We start from the raw sequence: 20,162 nt of genomic DNA, 5'->3' as shown, positions 1-20,162 counted from the left end.
ACAGATAAATCATAATAAGGTTGCAATTGTTACTAATATGCTGGTCCCACCACAATGGAAAAGACAACCTAGAATAGTTCATTAATGTAGACAGACAAGGTTCTTTGGGTAAATCTGATATCTTTTATTAGACCAACTCACATAGTTGGAAAAAATTCTTTTTTGCAATCTTTCAAGTACAAGCACCCTTCGTCAGGCTGAGGAAGCGTATGCAGTTGGTCTGTGCTCTTTCTGGATGGAATGAATAGTAAAGAAGCCAGAGGCTGGTATGCATGCAAGAAAGCCAGTCAGTGACAAGGTAAATTAAGAAGTCAGAGATTAATGGGTGAGAGAGAGGTTGGTGGGGAGCGGGGAATTAATGTAGGTCATATAAATAGTGGAGAGGTACCTTCGGAGTCAGATGTTAGGCAAGTTATAATATGTCATAAATCCAGTGTATGTATTTATTAGTCCAATGTATGGATTTTTTTAGTCCCCAAAATCATGGACTAAATATATATCTATATTTAGTCCATGATTTTTTGTATTCAGTAGGTTGATGAAGTAAAGTCCGTAGGGTTGTCTGTGAAAGGTGTTTTGTAAATTCCCTTTGAGGATTAGAACTGAGAGATTGGAGAGAGATTCTCATTCATGTAGAATCATTTGAGCTTAGTTTTGCTCTTCAGACAAAGAACCTGGGTTACAGAGGACCACCTAAGGACATTTGACACAATTGCAGAGTAGCAGGATCCGTAGATAAATTCTCATTTCATGCAGTTTTAAGAACAACTTGTCTGATGTTAGACATAGGGAAGGGGCCTCTTGAGTAATCAAGTCTAGTCCCCTGCTATTGCAAGACAGCACATTAGAGAATCCTGTTAATTGATTGATAAAGCTCCATCTCTGATTCATTAGGGGGTTTGCCCCATTATTCTGATTGAAGAGGTCTTTCAGATGGTTTGAAACCATCTTCGAATTTCCAGGCTACATTTTTTCATGGAGAGTTTACACTAATTTGTTCTTGTGTCTACATTGTCCTTTAGCATAAATTGCTGTTCTCCCTCCCATGAATCTTAGCCCAGTGTGTGTTCATGCCTTCTTTCATGAAAGCATTAGTACTTCCCTTTCTCTACTGGAAATATTGCACCTGATAGATCATAGAGATTGTGGTTTGCTTTTATTACTTGCATGATACCAGCTCAGTCATAATCATCCTGAGAAAAACTAATACACCTATATTTATTTATTTATTTATCTTTCCCCTTCTACTCAGTCACCTACAAATAATGAGCTCTTAGGATTTAGCAAAGATTCTTTTTATCAATCCCAAAATGTGTGTCTTTGCATTTATATTGTTCAGTTTCATCCTGTTTTTATTACTCCAGTCCACAAGGACATTCAGTTCCTTCTGAAACATGCCCTGATTAACAGTGCCTTCTAATTATGGGCATATCCACATCACTGTGGCAGCATACTGCAGCCTCAAGGACACCCTACCCACCAGCTTCCTCTTCCATGCTCCAAACCTGGAAATGCGCCAAAAAAACTGCTCTGGGATCACCTGTGAGCCAAGACTTCTGTTTCTAGCATTGTTAAGAGTGGCTACCATCAACAACCCCAGAGTAGGCTCACCAACATATCTGTGATTTGTAATATGAGAGGGGGATCAAGACAGATAACAAGCTTTCTCAATCACCTTACAGCCTGGCCATTTGTGTTGGCACTAGATTTATGACCTAGATATCTTGTGCTGGGTGGACCCAAACCCTCAGACCAACCACAACCTCCCCATTTGATAATAGGCACATTTTATTGATACACAGAGATAGATAAGAATAATGCAAACAATTCTATATCTATCAGTCCTAGAGCTGTCATCAGGGTCACAGTACATCTGGCCAGTACACGAGATTCATCCCAACTTCAGTTCTGGTCATCCAAGGGTACGCAGTCTCAGTCTGTAGCAAGTCTCAAGTTCTTTAGAGGTTCTCTCTTGAATGTCAGATGTCAGCAGCCTGGAGGTTGAAAGCCGAGTCCCACCCCCACACTCCCTCCTCCAGTGGGATGCGTGAGACAAGCTGGTGGTATTCCCTCTGTCCATGGTGGCCTCTGGCACCCTTTGCTGCTCCGAAATCCCTCCGTTTGTATCCTTTTTTCCCTCTGTGATGACTCTTCATCTCTGGGCATCATACTGTCCACATTCTGGACAGTATATTTCTTTGTTTCATAAATCCATCACACACAAACATCCTAATTTGGGCTTTTACCAGTTTCTCCATCTACCAAAACCAGAAATCCCATGGGCTCTGCAGTTTAGCACTGTTAACCGCAGAGTCCCCTATCTCTGTTTGGGTATACTGTTCATGTTATGGAACAGTGTGTTGCATGTCTTCCATTTCCCAGCCTGTGTGCCTGCTTGCTGCTTGCCTGTTTCAAGCACAGTGGGCCTTGAAGGAAACTGTCACAAACAGGCTTTTAGAAATCAATTAACCCTTGCCATTCCCCTGGACCAGTTCTCTAATGCATATCTACAAGCCCATTCCCAAAAGCAAACCACTAAATACCATGTTCTAGCCATCAATGTGGAGGAACAATGCTAAAATTACCACTCCCTCTAAAAAGAGCTAAAACTGTATTGCTTTACTGTTTTCGAGCAGTAATACAACATAATAGTCTCCATTTACTGATTCCGTAGGTTAAATTTAGTTTCCTAGGACTATGTTTGTAGCATGCAATATTTCTTCTATGCTGACCTTTCTGCCCATTCTTACGCATAGGGTGAAAATTCATCCCAACTTCAGTTCTGGTCATTTGAGGTTAGGCAGTCTCAGTCTGTAGCAAGTCTCAAGTCCTTCAGATCCACCAGCTCCAGAAATAAAGAAATTGTCTAAAACCTATTTGGTCCTAATGGAAGAGCTGCAAGTGCAAAGTAGCTGGCAGTCTGCCTAATCCTTCATAATCTGTTTAGTTCACTTGTGTTTCTTGCACAATTGTAGCCATTTGAGTCAGGGGCTGTATGACAAATGGGGAAATTTATGAGGGATGTAATGTATAAAAAGTCTTTAAAGTTCAAACTAAAACAGGGTAGTAAGAGTTGGTGCTATGAAATAGAGACCTGAAGACTTTGGTATAACTCCCGAGTCACATGCATTGCCACAGTAGTCTATAGTTGGGGTGAAAGCCATCCCAGGACTACCTGACTGCATCCTTCCATGTAAAAGGGTTATACAACAACTGCCCAACTGAAATGCAAATTAACAAAATACCATTCTGTCTTTAGAAAAGCTATCTGTAAAAATACATGGACTAATGATTTTGGTGATGGCCAAAACTCCAGGGGCTACTGATGGCCCTGGGAAAATGTACACCTCTAGAAATTAACACACATCCAGTGTTTCTTTTCTACATGTCCCTTCTCTTCCCCAGGTGACTCATACAGCAGCAGTCCAGACAGCACACCCATGGGCAGCATAGAGTCGCTCTCTTCTCACTCATCAGAACAAAACAGCACCACAAAATCTGCATCATCCCAGCCCAGAGAAAAGTCGGGAGGAATTCCATGGATTGCATCCCCCCCTTCTTCCAATGGGCAGAAGAGCTCAGGTCTTTGGACCACAAGTCCAGAATCTTCCTCTAAGGAGGATGCAACAAAAACAGATGTGGAGTCAGACTGCCAAAGTGTAGCTTCTGTCACTGGTCCAGAGAATATGTCTCCACCAATAGATCTGACCAAAAAGGGACCTTATGGTCTGACCGGGTTGAAAAGATCTGCAGCTTCTTCCCTCAGGTCAATTCCTTCAGCTGAAGGTAAGTCCTCTGTGTTTCTTGAAGTTGTTCTAGCAGGATATTTGGTGCAGTGCACCCAGGAAAAAAAAAGAAGTGCATCAGAAGGCTACAGGGGTGTAGGTTGTCAGAAGACTACTATGTTTTGAAATGTTTCTGTATACTCTACTGTTTTTTGATAGATGTTTTTAAGATTCCTCTCTCTTGCACCTTTTTATAGCTTAAAAAGCATCAACAGAGTCTATACAGTTTGGAACAATACTTATCCTACCACCCTCTCCCACCCAGAGATGTTTTTTTTTACAAGTAGAACCCAAGCTTTGAAAAGCGTGTTTAATTTTATTGAGATATTATAACCAAATGTTATTTTAGACAAGTTGAAATTATTAATTACCAAACCCTTTTAAATTTAAACAATGCAGAAATCATCTATGGATGCTCAAAACTGAAGAAAGTTTCCTTTTGTAGCATTTGATTGTCACATTTTTGTTATAAGTGTTTAAAACAGACACAATCCATTCAACACAGCATAATAATCTTAAATATTTCTCAAAATTTCAATATCTTTATTTTCTATGCTGGTGGTACGATGCTTCTACTTGATAAACTGTCTTTTCTCTCAGTACATACTGTCCCTATTTTATTCTTCAAAAAATCCTTCTTTGTTCTGTATTTACAGGTTTTAATAAGAGCTCAATGTGCTTTAATGTTCTATGCACTCCGGTCATTTTCTTTAGGTAACAAAAGCTTCAGTGGATCTGTACAGAGCTTATCCTCAATAGATGCAAAAGATACACCAAAAGCTCCACCTAACCCTGAGCTGCCACCAAAAATGTGTAGGAGATTAAGACTAGATACTGCATCAAGTAATGGCTATCAGAGGCCAGGATCAGTGTAAGTCACCCAGATTTTATGGAAATAGATTTTTTACAGTGTTGTACAACTGGAATGATAGATGAAGTATCTGTGAACATTTATTTGAATATTTATGCATACATGAATTATTCATCCAGTTTCATAAACTTCCCAAACTGGGCAAATGGAATCTGGCTCAAAGCCTATTGAAGTAAGTGGAAAGACTCCTATGTACTTCACTGGGCATTGGAGCCTGGAAGGAGGAGGTAAACAGTTTGACTATTATTTGCCCACTCTAATCATTCTTATCATTGCCTCTTCTGTAGTTTATTATTTTAAGAGCCAGCAGGGCCATTGACTACACTGGCAGCTTATCAAGAAATAAAGTGATGTGGTTCATCATGTCTCGCAGTTCTGAATCAGAACTTAAAGTAAGAGATAAAAACACCCTTCTCTGAATCTGCTCTATACTGTTGCCTTACATGATTACAGTTAAATCCTTTGTTTTGGCAGAGTGGGGTTAGTTTTCTTGTGATTAAATACATTACAAAATATAAATTGATATTTACTTATGACTTGACTTTCAGAAGTCACGCTGGGTATCACAAAGACCTACAAAAACATTGTGCACACTCCAATTCAGACTTACCACACACTGTTAAATTGGAAAAGGTATCATTATGTTTTTTCACGGGTTGATAAGCCAAGCATACACAGGCTGGCTGATTAGCCCAACATCCCAGCATGTCAGTGACAGAACTGAGAGTAAACCCCAGAAATGTTGATGCCCTTTCCCCCTTTATTAGACCCCAAATGTTGCTCATTTCAGATATATTTAGTGACAGACCATCAGTATGAATTATAGGAGTGTGTCTTGTTTGTGTTGTTTTTAGCCACTATTTACAGGTGTATTGATTTGGCAAGGCCCTTCAGCAGGTGCCCCAATTGGAAGTCAGTGAAAACTACCCATTTGCTTAAAGTTTGGCATGTTTTTAAGACTGGATGAAATGTGGCCAAGATTCAACATGGGACTTACTTTTTCCTAACACTTTGCTTGTGGATAAAAAGAACTGCATCTGTTTAAAAATCAAGTAAACAGTTCATAAAATAAAATAACCCTTCCTGGCTTGTGCAACTGTTTAGGCCAAAATTGAAATCATGCTGTACATTTAATTAAAAGGACAAGTTTAACTTGCTGCTTAACTTCATTTTCAGAGTGGCTGCAAGAGCCCAAATGTTTGAAAGTGCCAGTTCACTTAAACAAGCTTCTTCAGGACGGTAAGTGCCCAGCATCTTTAATTTTAGTTAAAGCGTAAGGAGGGCTGATTACAAACAGTGAAGAAGAGGAAGGGGAAGCAATATCCCCTGCTATGCAAACATTTTGCGGTTTATCAAGTTTATTCTTCCTGCAGCGATCTCACACATATAAACAGCTTGGCTATTGATTCTCCGTCCTATATATTATGACAGTTAGAGAGAGGAAGTCCTGGAGAATAAACTGCCTTGGTAACTGCCCAAATTTATTAAAGTTAGTTTTGCATAAGCCTAATAAGGGTTCTCTCTCCTTCCCACCACATCTTCCTTTAGTGTCTATCTGGGGAAAAACTGTGATCTTCTATCTTCCCTTCAGCGGCTTATAGATTTACTGGGAGTAAAGTTGATTTCATCTTGACACTTTTATTTCCACTAGAGCAGACACTGCACTAGTAAACATTCCTCTCGCACTGTTGTCTCAACTCTTCCTTTCATTCTGCTTTATTTTTTCTTTCCACATCCCATTTCTTTGTGGCCTATTTCCCAGGAAAGGAGTTAGTAAGCATACCTTGAATAAGTAGTTTTGGATCAAAAACCAGGCGGTCTCAGGCACTGTCTTTATATAATGCAGAAGGCAATCTAGTTACAAATGATGCAGCAAAGGCTGAAGTACTTAATACCTTTTTCATTTCAGTCTTTACCTAGGGACAGCTACCAGCTGCTGAGTGCAGTTGACAGCTAAGATAGGGAAGGAGACAAACAGCCTAGAGTAATAGAAGAACAGGTTAGGGGTAAATGCTTTCAAGTTGGTAGGCCCAGATGAAATGCATCCTATGGTACTGAAGGAATTGGCTGAGGTATGTTCAGAACTATTGGCTATCCTCTGAGAATTCATTGAAGTCAGTTGAGGTCCCAGATGATTGGAAAAGGAAAAATATAGTACCCATCTTTAAGAAAGGAGATCCAGGGCATTTCAGCTTGGTAAACACTTGGCTGGGATGGTTTAGTCAGGGATGATTCTGACTTGAGCAGAGGGTCGAACTAGATAACAGTGAGATCATTTTAGCTCTCCTTTCCTAGAATTCTAAAAGATGCTTTCAGTCCCACTTCTGTCATGATTTGAGAGAAATCAGCCTGTCTTCAATGGCACAGTTAAGAAGCAAAGACTTACTTAATTACAAAACTAAAAACATCATTTAAAGGCAAACAAATGCATAGGAAAGATGTCTCCCTCCTTCCTACCCTTTCAGTACCCTTACATTGTAAGGTAAGAGGCTAGAAGGGTGGGAGACAAGGACATGTACAGCCTTAACATAATGGAAACCTACTCCCAATTGAGCTGCCAAGCAATAGAGAAATACTACAGTAACATGCAATGCCGATATATGCTGGAACCATAGTAGGTGGTTTGTAGGATAGCATGGAAACAGGCAGATAGAAAGATGCAGGGAGCATAATGTCCTTGTCTGACTGCTGACTGCCTATCAGTAAAAGACTGGTCCTAGCTCAGGAGAAAGCTGATCACTTTGAGATGCCAAAACCTGACAGTAGTCCTGTGAGGGAGAAAGGAGTGAAAACAGGCCTATGTACTTCACTGGGCATTGGAGCCTGGAAGGAGGAGGTAAACAGTTTGACTATTATTTGCCCACTCTAATCATTCTTATCATTGCCTCTTCTGTAGTTTATTATTTTAAGAGCCAGCAGGGCCATTGACTACACTGGCAGCTTATCAAGAAATAAAGTGATGTGGTTCATCATGTCTCGCAGTTCTGAATCAGAACTTAAAGTAAGAGATAAAAACACCCTTCTCTGAATCTGCTCTATACTGTTGCCTTACATGATTACAGTTAAATCCTTTGTTTTGGCAGAGTGGGGTTAGTTTTCTTGTGATTAAATACATTACAAAATATAAATTGATATTTACTTATGACTTGACTTTCAGAAGTCACGCTGGGTATCACAAAGACCTACAAAAACATTGTGCACACTCCAATTCAGACTTACCACACACTGTTAAATTGGAAAAGGTATCATTATGTTTTTTCACGGGTTGATAAGCCAAGCATACACAGGCTGGCTGATTAGCCCAACATCCCAGCATGTCAGTGACAGAACTGAGAGTAAACCCCAGAAATGTTGATGCCCTTTCCCCCTTTATTAGACCCCAAATGTTGCTCATTTCAGATATATTTAGTGACAGACCATCAGTATGAATTATAGGAGTGTGTCTTGTTTGTGTTGTTTTTAGCCACTATTTACAGGTGTATTGATTTGGCAAGGCCCTTCAGCAGGTGCCCCAATTGGAAGTCAGTGAAAACTACCCATTTGCTTAAAGTTTGGCATGTTTTTAAGACTGGATGAAATGTGGCCAAGATTCAACATGGGACTTACTTTTTCCTAACACTTTGCTTGTGGATAAAAAGAACTGCATCTGTTTAAAAATCAAGTAAACAGTTCATAAAATAAAATAACCCTTCCTGGCTTGTGCAACTGTTTAGGCCAAAATTGAAATCATGCTGTACATTTAATTAAAAGGACAAGTTTAACTTGCTGCTTAACTTCATTTTCAGAGTGGCTGCAAGAGCCCAAATGTTTGAAAGTGCCAGTTCACTTAAACAAGCTTCTTCAGGACGGTAAGTGCCCAGCATCTTTAATTTTAGTTAAAGCGTAAGGAGGGCTGATTACAAACAGTGAAGAAGAGGAAGGGGAAGCAATATCCCCTGCTATGCAAACATTTTGCGGTTTATCAAGTTTATTCTTCCTGCAGCGATCTCACACATATAAACAGCTTGGCTATTGATTCTCCGTCCTATATATTATGACAGTTAGAGAGAGGAAGTCCTGGAGAATAAACTGCCTTGGTAACTGCCCAAATTTATTAAAGTTAGTTTTGCATAAGCCTAATAAGGGTTCTCTCTCCTTCCCACCACATCTTCCTTTAGTGTCTATCTGGGGAAAAACTGTGATCTTCTATCTTCCCTTCAGCGGCTTATAGATTTACTGGGAGTAAAGTTGATTTCATCTTGACACTTTTATTTCCACTAGAGCAGACACTGCACTAGTAAACATTCCTCTCGCACTGTTGTCTCAACTCTTCCTTTCATTCTGCTTTATTTTTTCTTTCCACATCCCATTTCTTTGTGGCCTATTTCCCAGGAAAGGAGTTAGTAAGCATACCTTGAATAAGTAGTTTTGGATCAAAAACCAGGCGGTCTCAGGCACTGTCTTTATATAATGCAGAAGGCAATCTAGTTACAAATGATGCAGCAAAGGCTGAAGTACTTAATACCTTTTTCATTTCAGTCTTTACCTAGGGACAGCTACCAGCTGCTGAGTGCAGTTGACAGCTAAGATAGGGAAGGAGACAAACAGCCTAGAGTAATAGAAGAACAGGTTAGGGGTAAATGCTTTCAAGTTGGTAGGCCCAGATGAAATGCATCCTATGGTACTGAAGGAATTGGCTGAGGTATGTTCAGAACTATTGGCTATCCTCTGAGAATTCATTGAAGTCAGTTGAGGTCCCAGATGATTGGAAAAGGAAAAATATAGTACCCATCTTTAAGAAAGGAGATCCAGGGCATTTCAGCTTGGTAAACACTTGGCTTGGATGGTTTAGTCAGGGATGATTCTGACTTGAGCAGAGGGTCGAACTAGATAACAGTGAGATCATTTTAGCTCTCCTTTCCTAGAATTCTAAAAGATGCTTTCAGTCCCACTTCTGTCATGATTTGAGAGAAATCAGCCTGTCTTCAATGGCACAGTTAAGAAGCAAAGACTTACTTAATTACAAAACTAAAAACATCATTTAAAGGCAAACAAATGCATAGGAAAGATGTCTCCCTCCTTCCTACCCTTTCAGTACCCTTACATTGTAAGGTAAGAGGCTAGAAGGGTGGGAGACAAGGACATGTACAGCCTTAACATAATGGAAACCTACTCCCAATTGAGCTGCCAAGCAATAGAGAAATACTACAGTAACATGCAATGCCGATATATGCTGGAACCATAGTAGGTGGTTTGTAGGATAGCATGGAAACAGGCAGATAGAAAGATGCAGGGAGCATAATGTCCTTGTCTGACTGCTGACTGCCTATCAGTAAAAGACTGGTCCTAGCTCAGGAGAAAGCTGATCACTTTGAGATGCCAAAACCTGACAGTAGTCCTGTGAGGGAGAAAGGAGTGAAAACAGGCAGCAGCATGCCTGAGGCCCATGTAGCACAAACCAGAACAAAGAGAAAAGTAATGAGACGGGAGAGAAGGGAGCAAGCTACTGACCTGGGAAGGATGAGGTGGGTGAGGAAGTGAAAAGATGTCCTGGTCCAGGTCCCACTTAGCTTTAATATATCCTATTCCCATATTGTTCCATCTCCATGAGTCCCTGCTCTTTCTCCCCATTTTGTATTATCGCCCCCCACCTTATTAGCTCCTAAGTCTGTTGTTCCCTCAAAGCCTGCATTTACATTTATAAAGCATGTGAGAAGTAAGGATATGACAAAGAAAAAATATAGTTGTACTGTTTCATAATGGGGATGGAGAGCAGATAAGAAGCAACAAAGCAGAAAAGGCTGGCAAGCTTAATAGCTCTTCTACTCCAGCCCTTATAAGAAAGCAGAATAATGATAACAAGGAACAGGCAAAAAGAGAAGCAAGAAAGGTAGTTGAGTTGTTTCTTTCAGTGCTGCTTCCTTCAACCTGGACCCTGCAATTGGGATTAATTTGGAACTAGTTCTTGCTTACCTTGCAATGTACTATGCACATGAAGGCTGAATTGTGCCTTGGTAGTGTCCCTTTATCCTGTTAAATGCAACATGTTTTGCCATGCAACATAATTTTTTGATCTCTGCATGCATAGTAACCTACTGGAGAGGGTATGTGATTTCATTAAAAATACAAACATATTTGCAATATTAACAAAGAAAGGGAGAAAACACATTAACCTTTGTGCAGGAGCTACATCATTAGAAGAATTGTAAGCTGTGACTTTGCCTTGCCTTCACCCTTGTTCATCTATCCATTTGTGCATTTCTGGACTGCCTGTCACTTGGTGTCTGAGCTGAGTTAGAGCTAGCTTTTGTAACTTAGTGCTGTTAGAACATACAGGTAAGGATAGCAGCATCACAGTATCCCTGTGCATTCTGCTCTCGATACAGCTGGAACACAGTGTGCAATTCTAAGACATCTATATTTCAAGTTAAACTGCTCTAAGCATATTGCACCATGAGGCTTCAGGCATACAAGATAACACAGGAATCTGTAGTTGTATAGGCTCATATACAAAATTTTCAGTGTATGTCATTGCTGGACTAGGATTAATCAAGGGTAGACCAGCCTCCATGCCCTTTCCATTCATAAGGAAGCAATTGTCAGCTCCTAGACTATTGCACTGGCAGCACAGTTTTGGTACAAGGTGAGCAGCCCTCAGTGGTGCAACAGCAGGTTAGGGACTATTTTAAAAAGCTGTATATATACAAGTCCATAGAGCCAGATGCAATGCATCTCAGAGTGCTGAGGGAGTTGACTGATGCAATTGGAGAGCTACTGGCCATTATCTTTGAAAACTCATAGTGTTTGGACAAGGTCACAGATGATTGGAAAAGGGCAAATATAGTGTACAGTTTTAAGGAAGAAGGAGGATCAAAGGAATTAGACCAGTCAGTCTCACCTCAGTCCCCAGAAAAATCATGGACCAGGTCCTCAAGGAATCCATTTCTAAGCACTTGGAGGAAAAGAAGATGATTAGGAACAGTCAGCATAGCTTCACCCTGGGGAAGTCCTGCCGGAACAAGTGGATTGCCTTCTAGAATGAGATAACTGGATCTGTGGATGTGGGGAAAGCAGTAGATGTGATATACCTTGACTTTAGCAAGGCTTTTGATATGGTTTCCCACAGCATTCTTGAAAGCAAGCATGGGTTTAAAGAATGGACTGTAAGCCAGATAGAAATCTGGCTGGATCGTCAGGCTCAACAGGTAGTGTTCAATGACTCAATGTCTAATTGGCAGCCAGTCTCAAGTGGAGTGCCCCCGGGATTGGTCCTGGAGTTAGTTTTGTTCAATATCTTCATTAATGATCTGAAAGATGGGATAGATTGCACCCTAAGCAAGTTCCTGGATGACACCAAGCTGAGGGGAGTAGTGGATACACTGGAGGGTAGGGCTAGGATTCAGAGTAACCAAGACAAATTGGAGGGTTAGGCCAAAAGAAATATCTTGAGGTTCATCAAGGACAAGTGCAAAGTCCTGCACTTAGGATGGCAGAATCCCATGCACTGCTACAGGCTTGGGACCAACTGGCTAAGCAGCAGCTCTGGGGAAAAGAACCCAGAATTACAGTGGATAATAAGTTAGATATGAGTCAACTGTGTGCCCTTCTTGCCAAGAAGGCTATCAGCATACTGGGTTGCATTAGGAGGAACATTGCCAGCAGATCGAGGGAAGTACTTATTCCACTCTATTCAGCACTGAAGAGGGCTCATCTGGAATACTGTGTCCAGTTTTGGGCCCCCCACTACAGAAAGGATGTAGACATGTTGGAGAGAGTCCAGCCAGCAGAGGGCAACAAAAATGGTTCAGGACCTGGGGCACATGTCTTGAAGAGAGGCTGAGGGAACTGATCTTATTTCCAGAAGAAAAGACTGAGCGGGGATTTGATAGCAGTCTTCAGTGACCTGAATGGTGGTTCCAAAGAGGATGGAGCTGGACTGTTCTCAGTGGTGGTAGATGACAGAACAAGAAGCAATGGTCTCAAGTTGCAGCAAGGGAAGTTTAGATTGGCCATTAGGAAAAACTTTCTCACTAGGAGGGTTATGAAGCACTGGAACAGGTTACCAAGAGAGGTGATGGAATCTCCATCCTTGGAGGTTTTTAAGACCCAGCTCAACAAAGCTCTGGCTGTGATGATCTAGTTGGGGCTGGTCCTGCTTTGAGCAGCAGGTTGGACTAGATGACCTCCTGAGGTCCCTTCCAACCCCAATTTTCTATGTTTGAACTGATGTCTGAGCCTATGCTTCTCATAGGCCAGCAGCATCCCTCAGCTAGTAACTACTTTCGCCAACTGCTGGTCTTGGCTGCAGCAGAACTGACAGAGTTGAGAGGAAAGTTGGTGTTCCTTTATTAATAACCTGAATCACAAATGTCCTTGGCTTTCAAATTTTTAACTATTTCTTCCTTACTCAGAATCAAATCCTAAATACATCCCTTCACTCCTATTTGCTGGCGCTCTCACCTGAAATGGTAGGTTGCTGCCCATACAGCCCATGAGGTTACAAAACCACCTTTGCGATTTTGGAGCACAAGTCCCACTGACTTTTCATTTTTTTATCTCATATGAGTGTTGCCTCCTCTGTTATCACCCTGACTATTGATCTGATCATACACCATTCCTAACAACAGCTTTTCCACCCCTTCTTTCTGACTTTATTTACAGCTTGACCCTACTTGCATACCACTCTGTTGCTCCCTTCCTTTCTCCTAAATTAAGCCCTTTTGTTATCTGGTTTTAAGGATAGGCTACTAATCTGCTTGAGCACCCAGCTACCAACCTGTCCATTTATTCCCATGGTGCACAGTAAGACTAAACCTGTGTTACTATTGCCCAAGACTCGGAGGGAATTGAGGCACCATTGTGATAGGTGGTATACAATTCACAAGGACTTGGTCCCTGCCCCAAAGACCTTTTGATCTGAAACAAAGTTTTCCTGCTCTCTAGCTTTCTGTTGCATGAGGCCTCAAAGTGGAATCCCTGGGGTGGAGTGCCCAGCAGAGAGGATGTCAGATTTACGTGAGAAAGAGATAAGCTGGAGAATGGGCTAGCAGGAAGGACCATGCTGTACAGGTTCACAATCTGAATTCTAGAATGAGATCTGATAGATGATAAGGAAGAGTGTGAAGGATCTGAATTTCCTTTAGACACCGTACCTTGCCATATAATTAAATACCCTCTTCCACTCTCATTTCTGTACGCTCTTGTGCATTTCCTTATGTATCAGGAATCTGTTTCCTTATCTAGTGCAGTGGGTTTCCCTTTTTTCTTCTTCAGTTTCCACATTACAGTACACCTTTTCTCAGAGCCTTCTAAAAATGAGTCCTCCCTGCAGGAAGTGTTAACTAATCATTCATCTGCAAGATTCATGCTAATTTTGTCCAGTTACAGCCTGTTCCTTTCTTTCATTGTTTATCATTGTATATCAGGCTCATAGACCATGGATGTGATCTTCAGGCCTGTGTATAAAGTGCCTACTATACCCTTGGCATTTATACAGTATCCATAATAATTTATGGTCTTATATGATGTGGATAGTCCACCCAAACGTTTTGCTATCTAGCATAAATTCACTATTAAGGATTGAGACAAAATGTAAAACTAGGCCTTAAAATTGAGAGTCCAATGTATTCTACACCAGGTTATCCATTAGTCAAGTGAAGGAAAGAATGTGCTATTAAGAGAAGTGGTGCCATTACCTGACTCTTATATGCCCCAAACAGAACGAATATCACACACTTTTCTTTAAAAGAATATTAGGATCATCTTAAGAGACCCACAGTGGATGATTGTGCTATTTTCACACTCTTCTACTGGCAGCATTGGTTGACAAAAAGCATTAGCACCATAAAAGAAAATGTCCGTCATCATACACAATAAGAAAACCTCCACCAGAAAAGCTTTTTTCTACTGCTACCTTCTGCAGCTGAGCAAAAGTATTGAAGGAAACCATGTCTTATAAATCACAAGAGGAGAATAAGGGGAAATAACTAGAAGACTGAAAATTTGCCAGAAAACTATAGGAAAATATTCTTAGATTTGGTCTGTCACTGTACTATTACACACGTGATTTTGTTTGTACATGACATTGACTGGTAAAATGATTCTATACATGGACAACAGCAAAAAACTCTTAAGGTAATGAGGAGATTATTTGTAAAAAATTCATAAGTCAACCTGGAAGCACACCTGCTTGTATCTTAGCATGTTTGCATATTTATGCAGCCTCAGCCATCTAACAGATTGTATATTCCAGTGTCTAAAGCCCTTCTAGGAAGGAACAAAACTAAGGCCCAAAGCTCTGGGGCTTTTGTGCATATATTGGTGTGTGTGTCAGGGGGCAGGGGTATATGAAGTTTTATTTTTTAGGCAAACATTCTCAGTTCATCTCTGATCAGAAGCTGAAATTGGAATATCTTATTGACCACAAGGGAAGCAGGAAAAAGCTTGGGGCTTATTTTACTCATCTTTGTAAAATTCTTGGCCTCTTGACTCTAGAATGGACTTTAGGTGCCTAAATGGCACCTTAACTGAAATTTAGACGCTTACTTCGAAATAAGCGATCCACAAAGGACTTGGACCCTGCCCCAAAGACCTTTTGATCTGAAACAAAAGGTTCCCCAGTTACCTGCCATAGTTGCCTTTGCTTTTCCTAGAAAACTTACTTAGTTGTCTGAAGTTCACCAACTGTGCGTATGAAAGCCTTGTGCAATATTAAGTGCACAAATCCTCTGGATTCACTATATATACATATAAAGAGAGTGAGATGCTTTTATATAAAAATTAGCAGTACCTGTGGAGCCTTTGGCATTACATTAGCCTCAGTGACCACCAATGAATTACAAAAATGTCCAAAATTATTTTTATTACAAGAAAAAAATGAATCACAGGCAATAAATGAAAGCTTATAAAGAAAACATTACAAATCATAGTACATGTACATTATGTTGCTCCTCAGTGGCAGATAAACTGGAAACAAGCTTCACTTTCCCTGAGAACTCCTTATGTTCTAAGTCTGCAAAAGGGAAACAAAAAAGAAAAAGAAAAAACCCAGCTACTCCTGGACACCTCTACTCTGTTTCAGGTCTTAATGCTCAGTCCTTGTCATTTCTGCCTGAAACTCTGCCTTATGGAGAAGGCACCACCCTCTTAATGGGCTATTAATGGGCCCTCCTCTGAATGGATCCAACGTATTTGTATTAGATTTCTTTTTTCCCAGCAGGTGCTGAGAGCAAGACACACATTTCTCTGGTTGAGAGAAAAGATATTAAAATTACCATCAACCTCTTTCAGATCCTGGGGTGCTGGGCACTTTTGTTACTCTACTGCCAACAGGAGGCAGAGCTCACCCAGCCCTGATGAATCAGTGTTTTCAGTAGGACAGTCTGCTTTAGTCAACCAGACCTTGCTTCTCTTCACAGGCTTCTCACAGAACAATCCCCTCTGGGCCCAGCTGCCATACACTTTCACACCTGGTTGCTACAGTGGTGTTTGTTCCCCTCAACCTCAGTGGTACATGCAACATGGCTACCAGCCACCACCATTTCCCTACCCAAAAGGGTCAAGAGGGACTCACTGACCTTCCCACGGTGAACATATTTTGAGAAGTTCCCTCCTACAGTACAAAGGAGTTACACATGCTCAGAAGAGACACCATCTTGGCCAAGCTTGAACATTTAAGCACATAAAACCCATGGGAGGCCATTTGGGATTTATGAGCTAGACATCCCTGTGCCTACAACCCCTGGCAGACCTGATCTGATAGTCATGCTTAAAGATTGCTGAACACACACTGATGAAAGCACTTACTGTCATTTTCCTTGAAGAATACAGACAAACCACTTTCTTCTACCTCCCAGGATTATTCCCAGGGCATGGGCTAGACTGGAGCAAGGTCACCTGTACCCTTTCTGCTCAAGTTGAGCCACTGTGCAGAGACAAATGCAAATTCTTTGTGGCCAGAGGGAGAGCAAGGGAGCAGGACCAGGTTCCAGTCCTTGCTCAAGGGATGACTTATGCATTTTATATTAAGGAGTTGTCAGACACAGAGCAGGGACTGGAACCCAGGGCTCCCTACCTCCCAGAGGAATCTTCTTTGCTAGAAACAAGAGGCTGAGCTATCTGAAACAGCTTGCTGTCCTCCTTACTATGTCCACTGTCACCACAAAAAAGACGTGTTCAAGATTTTCAGTGTGACTTGCACTGGTGACTGTCCAAAAAGGCAAGATAAGAAAATTCTGAAAATCAGGGCTTTCTAAGGTATTTCAGGTAGGATACCACTAAGCTGAAGTACTCAAAATCATCCAGTGCACTAAATGCCCTCCTAGAAACAGTCTGGGTGAAACTAGACTAAAGTTATGCGCTAGCATGAACAGTCACAGGACAGAGACATAAATACATGTAGGAGAATTCTTTTCACAAGACTCCACCATTCATTTTCGGACCTCACTATACTCATGCTCAAGGGAAATTAACAAAATACCTTTAAAAAGTGAGCCTGGGAACAAACTACCTAGCTGGAGACTAAGAACTAAGGACTGAACACTATTATTGGCTTATGGCAATCTTTCTCCAGATAATCTTTCTTCATACTACAGGTGATAATGTTCTTCTTCCCTTTTGAAAGACCTTGATCTTCCACTAATCAAGCTATCCTTTGTTCTGTGACTTGTCTGTCTGCTACCCCTGGGAATTTCTCTCTTCCCCAGTTGCAGAGTGCTGTGGACTGTTTTTAATCTTTGCTGTACCTGCATCTTCCTCAGACCTGAAGAAAAAGTCTATTCCAACTATGCAGTTGGTCCAAAAAAGAGCTATCACACACACAAATCATCCCCTCTCTCATCTTCTCAGGATCATCACAGCTACAACTGCACTCAAAAACTACAAAATCCCCTGCTGAAAATCTAGACTTTTAGGCTAAGTCCAGATGTTCAAGAAGCCTGAGACGGAAGCACTCTTAAGTATAGCGCTTTACTCAAAGCACTCTAGACCAGAAGTTGCCAACCACCGGGCCGCGGCCCAGTACCAGGCCGCAGCAGGTTGGCTGCCAGATCATGGCATGAGCCCCCCACTCAGACCCCTGTCTGTCCACCTGGGTGAGCAGGGCAGCACTGGGAAGCTTTCTGTTGTAAAAGCTGTGCGGTGGAGCAGCCCCAGGAAGGAGGCAGCTAGCTTCGCATGCCCCATTCTGCTCCCACCAGGCTGCAGCATAAAAAAGGTTGGGAACCACTGCTCTAGACCAGGTCAGGACAGAACCGAACACGTGTGCGCTGTTTGGGGCACGGGGGCAGGGCAGGAGTGTGCCTGCACAAGCTGCAGCCAGCAACCTGGGGGCACTCGCACATACCTCCCAGGAGGCTGTGGGAGCAGCGAAGCAGCCTATCATCCCTGAGTGGCTAGTGGGTCCCCTCTCCCCAGCCCCACTTACACACCAGCTAGCTGCTGTCAGCACCAGCAGCTGGGCGGGGAATGAGAGGGAGAGGAAATGGAGCCTCTCTGCCCCATAGGTGCAGCTTGACCCCCAACCAAGACCCATGTCCGCAAGCTTGAAGAGGAGGGAGGGAATCTGTATGGCAGAGAGGCTCCATTTCCCCAGGCTCCTGGCTGCAGCCTGGGGAAATGAATCATCTGCCATGTGGACCTGGCCCATGTAACTGCCAGGAGAAAGACCCCAGGCTCCTTCCCCCATAGCCCCCCTGGCCAGGTTGCAGCATACTGCAACCCGGCTAGGGTAGCTGCTGAGAGAGAGAGACTCTGGACTTCTTTCCCCGCAGCCCCCCTGCCTAGGCTGCAGTGTGCCACAGAGTTGAGGCAGATGTTGGGACAGAAACCCGCCTCTCCTCTTTGGAGCTTGCATGCAGCATTGGTATCGGGGGCTGTCACTGATTTAGTTCAGTGACAGCTGAGAGGATGGGGCTAGCCTGCCATGACTCTCGGGCAGAGCACAGATCTGCCCTAGGCCGGAGAGCAGCCCTTCGCAACAACACCTGGGATGATGGTAATCATGCTCTAAGTAAATCCCTTGATGGGATTTAGCACAGAAGTTCAATAAAGCACTCTAACAGAAAGGACCCTCTCACTTCAGTCCCTGGAAAAATTATGGAGCAGATTCTCAAGGAATCCAAGAAAGTGATTGGGAACAGTCAGCAGAGATTCACCAAGGGCAAGTCATGCCTGACCAACCAGAGTCCAGAGGAGAGCCACGTACATGATCAGAGGGCAGGAAAATAAGCCTTATGAAGAGAGGCTGAGAGCCATGGGACTCTTCAGCTCAGTGGTGACCTGGTGGCTACCTATAAGTACATCAGGGATGTGTATCAGGATCTGGGGGAACGTCTGTTCACCAGAGTGCCCCAAGGGATGACAATGACCAACGGTCACAAACTCCTCCAAGACCATTTTAGGCTGGACATATGGAAAAACGTCTTTACTGTCCGAGCCCCCAAGGCCTGGAATAGGCTCCCTCCAGAGGTGGTGCAAGCACCTACTCTGGACTCCTTTAATAAGCATTTGGATGCTTATCTTGCTGGGATCCTTTGACCCTAGCTGACTTCCTGCCCTTGGGGCAGGGGGCTGGACTCAATGATCTCCTGAGGTCCCTTCCAGCCCTAATCTCTATAAAACGTATGAAAAACCAGATTGCCTTCTCTGACTGGCTCTATGGGTATGGGGAGAACGGGGATGTGATATACCTTGACTTTAAGAAGGCTTTTGATATGGTTTCCCACAACATTCTCTTGGGCAAGCTAAGAAAGTATGGGTTAGATGAATGCACTGTAACATGTGTAGAAAACTGACTGGATCATTGGGCTCAGAGGGTAATGGTCAATGGCTCGATGTCTAATTGTCAACCAGTCTCAAGTAGAGTGCCCCAAGTGTCGGTGCTGGAGTCAGCTGTCTTCAATATTTTCATCAATGACCTAGAAGGTGGCATAGAGTACACCCTTAGCAAGTTTGCAGATGATGCCAAGCTGGGAAAAGTAGTAGCTATGCTGGAGGGTAGATTTAGACAAACTGAGAGATCTAGACAAATTGGAGGCTTGAACCAAAAGAAATCTCATGAGGTTCAATAAGGGCAAATATAAAGTTCTGCACTGAGGATGGAACAATCCCATGCACTGCTACAGGCTGGGGACTGACTGGATGGGCAGCAGCTCTACAGAAAAAGACCTAAGGGTTACAGTGAACAATAAGCTGAATATAAGCCAGGAGTGTGCCCTTATTGCCAAGAAGGCTAATGGCATACTGGCCTGCATTGGTACAGGTGGTTCGTGGTGGATGGGTCGGTTTCGACCTGGAAGGGTGTGGGCAGTGGGGTCCCGCAGGGCTCAGTCCTTGGACCGATACTCTTTAATGTCTTCATCAGTGACTTGGACGAGGGAGTGAAGTGTACTCTGTCCAAGTTTGCGGATGACACAAAACTGTGGGGAGAAGTGGACACGCCGGAGGGCAGGGAACAGCTGCAAGCAGACCTGGACAGGTTGGACATCTGGGCGGAAAACAACAGAATGCAATTCAACAAGGAGAAATGC

The 20,162-nt window shown here is 42.6% G+C and overlaps 1 protein-coding gene across 4 annotated transcripts in view; it reads left to right on the top strand.

Annotated features, from left to right (window-relative positions):
* The window catches only part of ARHGAP42 (Rho GTPase activating protein 42), a 332,737-nt gene that overhangs the window by 303,065 nt on the left and 9,510 nt on the right, over positions 1 to 20,162 (top strand). For 3 of the 4 annotated variants that reach the window (XM_025209310.1, XM_006027992.3, XM_025209312.1), the window contains exons 20-22: positions 3,406 to 3,786; positions 4,500 to 4,656; positions 5,833 to 5,895. In XM_025209310.1, coding sequence (XP_025065095.1) covers positions 3,406 to 3,786; positions 4,500 to 4,656; positions 5,833 to 5,895 — 601 coding nt within the window. Of the gene's footprint in view, positions 1 to 3,405; positions 3,787 to 4,499; positions 4,657 to 5,832; positions 5,896 to 8,441; positions 8,505 to 20,162 lie in introns of all 4 variants that reach the window. The other variant, XM_025209311.1, reaches the window with a different exon arrangement.

Source organism: Alligator sinensis, unplaced genomic scaffold (genome assembly GCF_000455745.1).
Source record: "Alligator sinensis unplaced genomic scaffold, ASM45574v1 scaffold18_2, whole genome shotgun sequence".
Taxonomy (NCBI): domain Eukaryota; kingdom Metazoa; phylum Chordata; order Crocodylia; family Alligatoridae; genus Alligator; species Alligator sinensis.
Note: the sequence above shows the minus strand (reverse complement) of the source record. Positions and strands in the feature narration are given on the sequence as shown.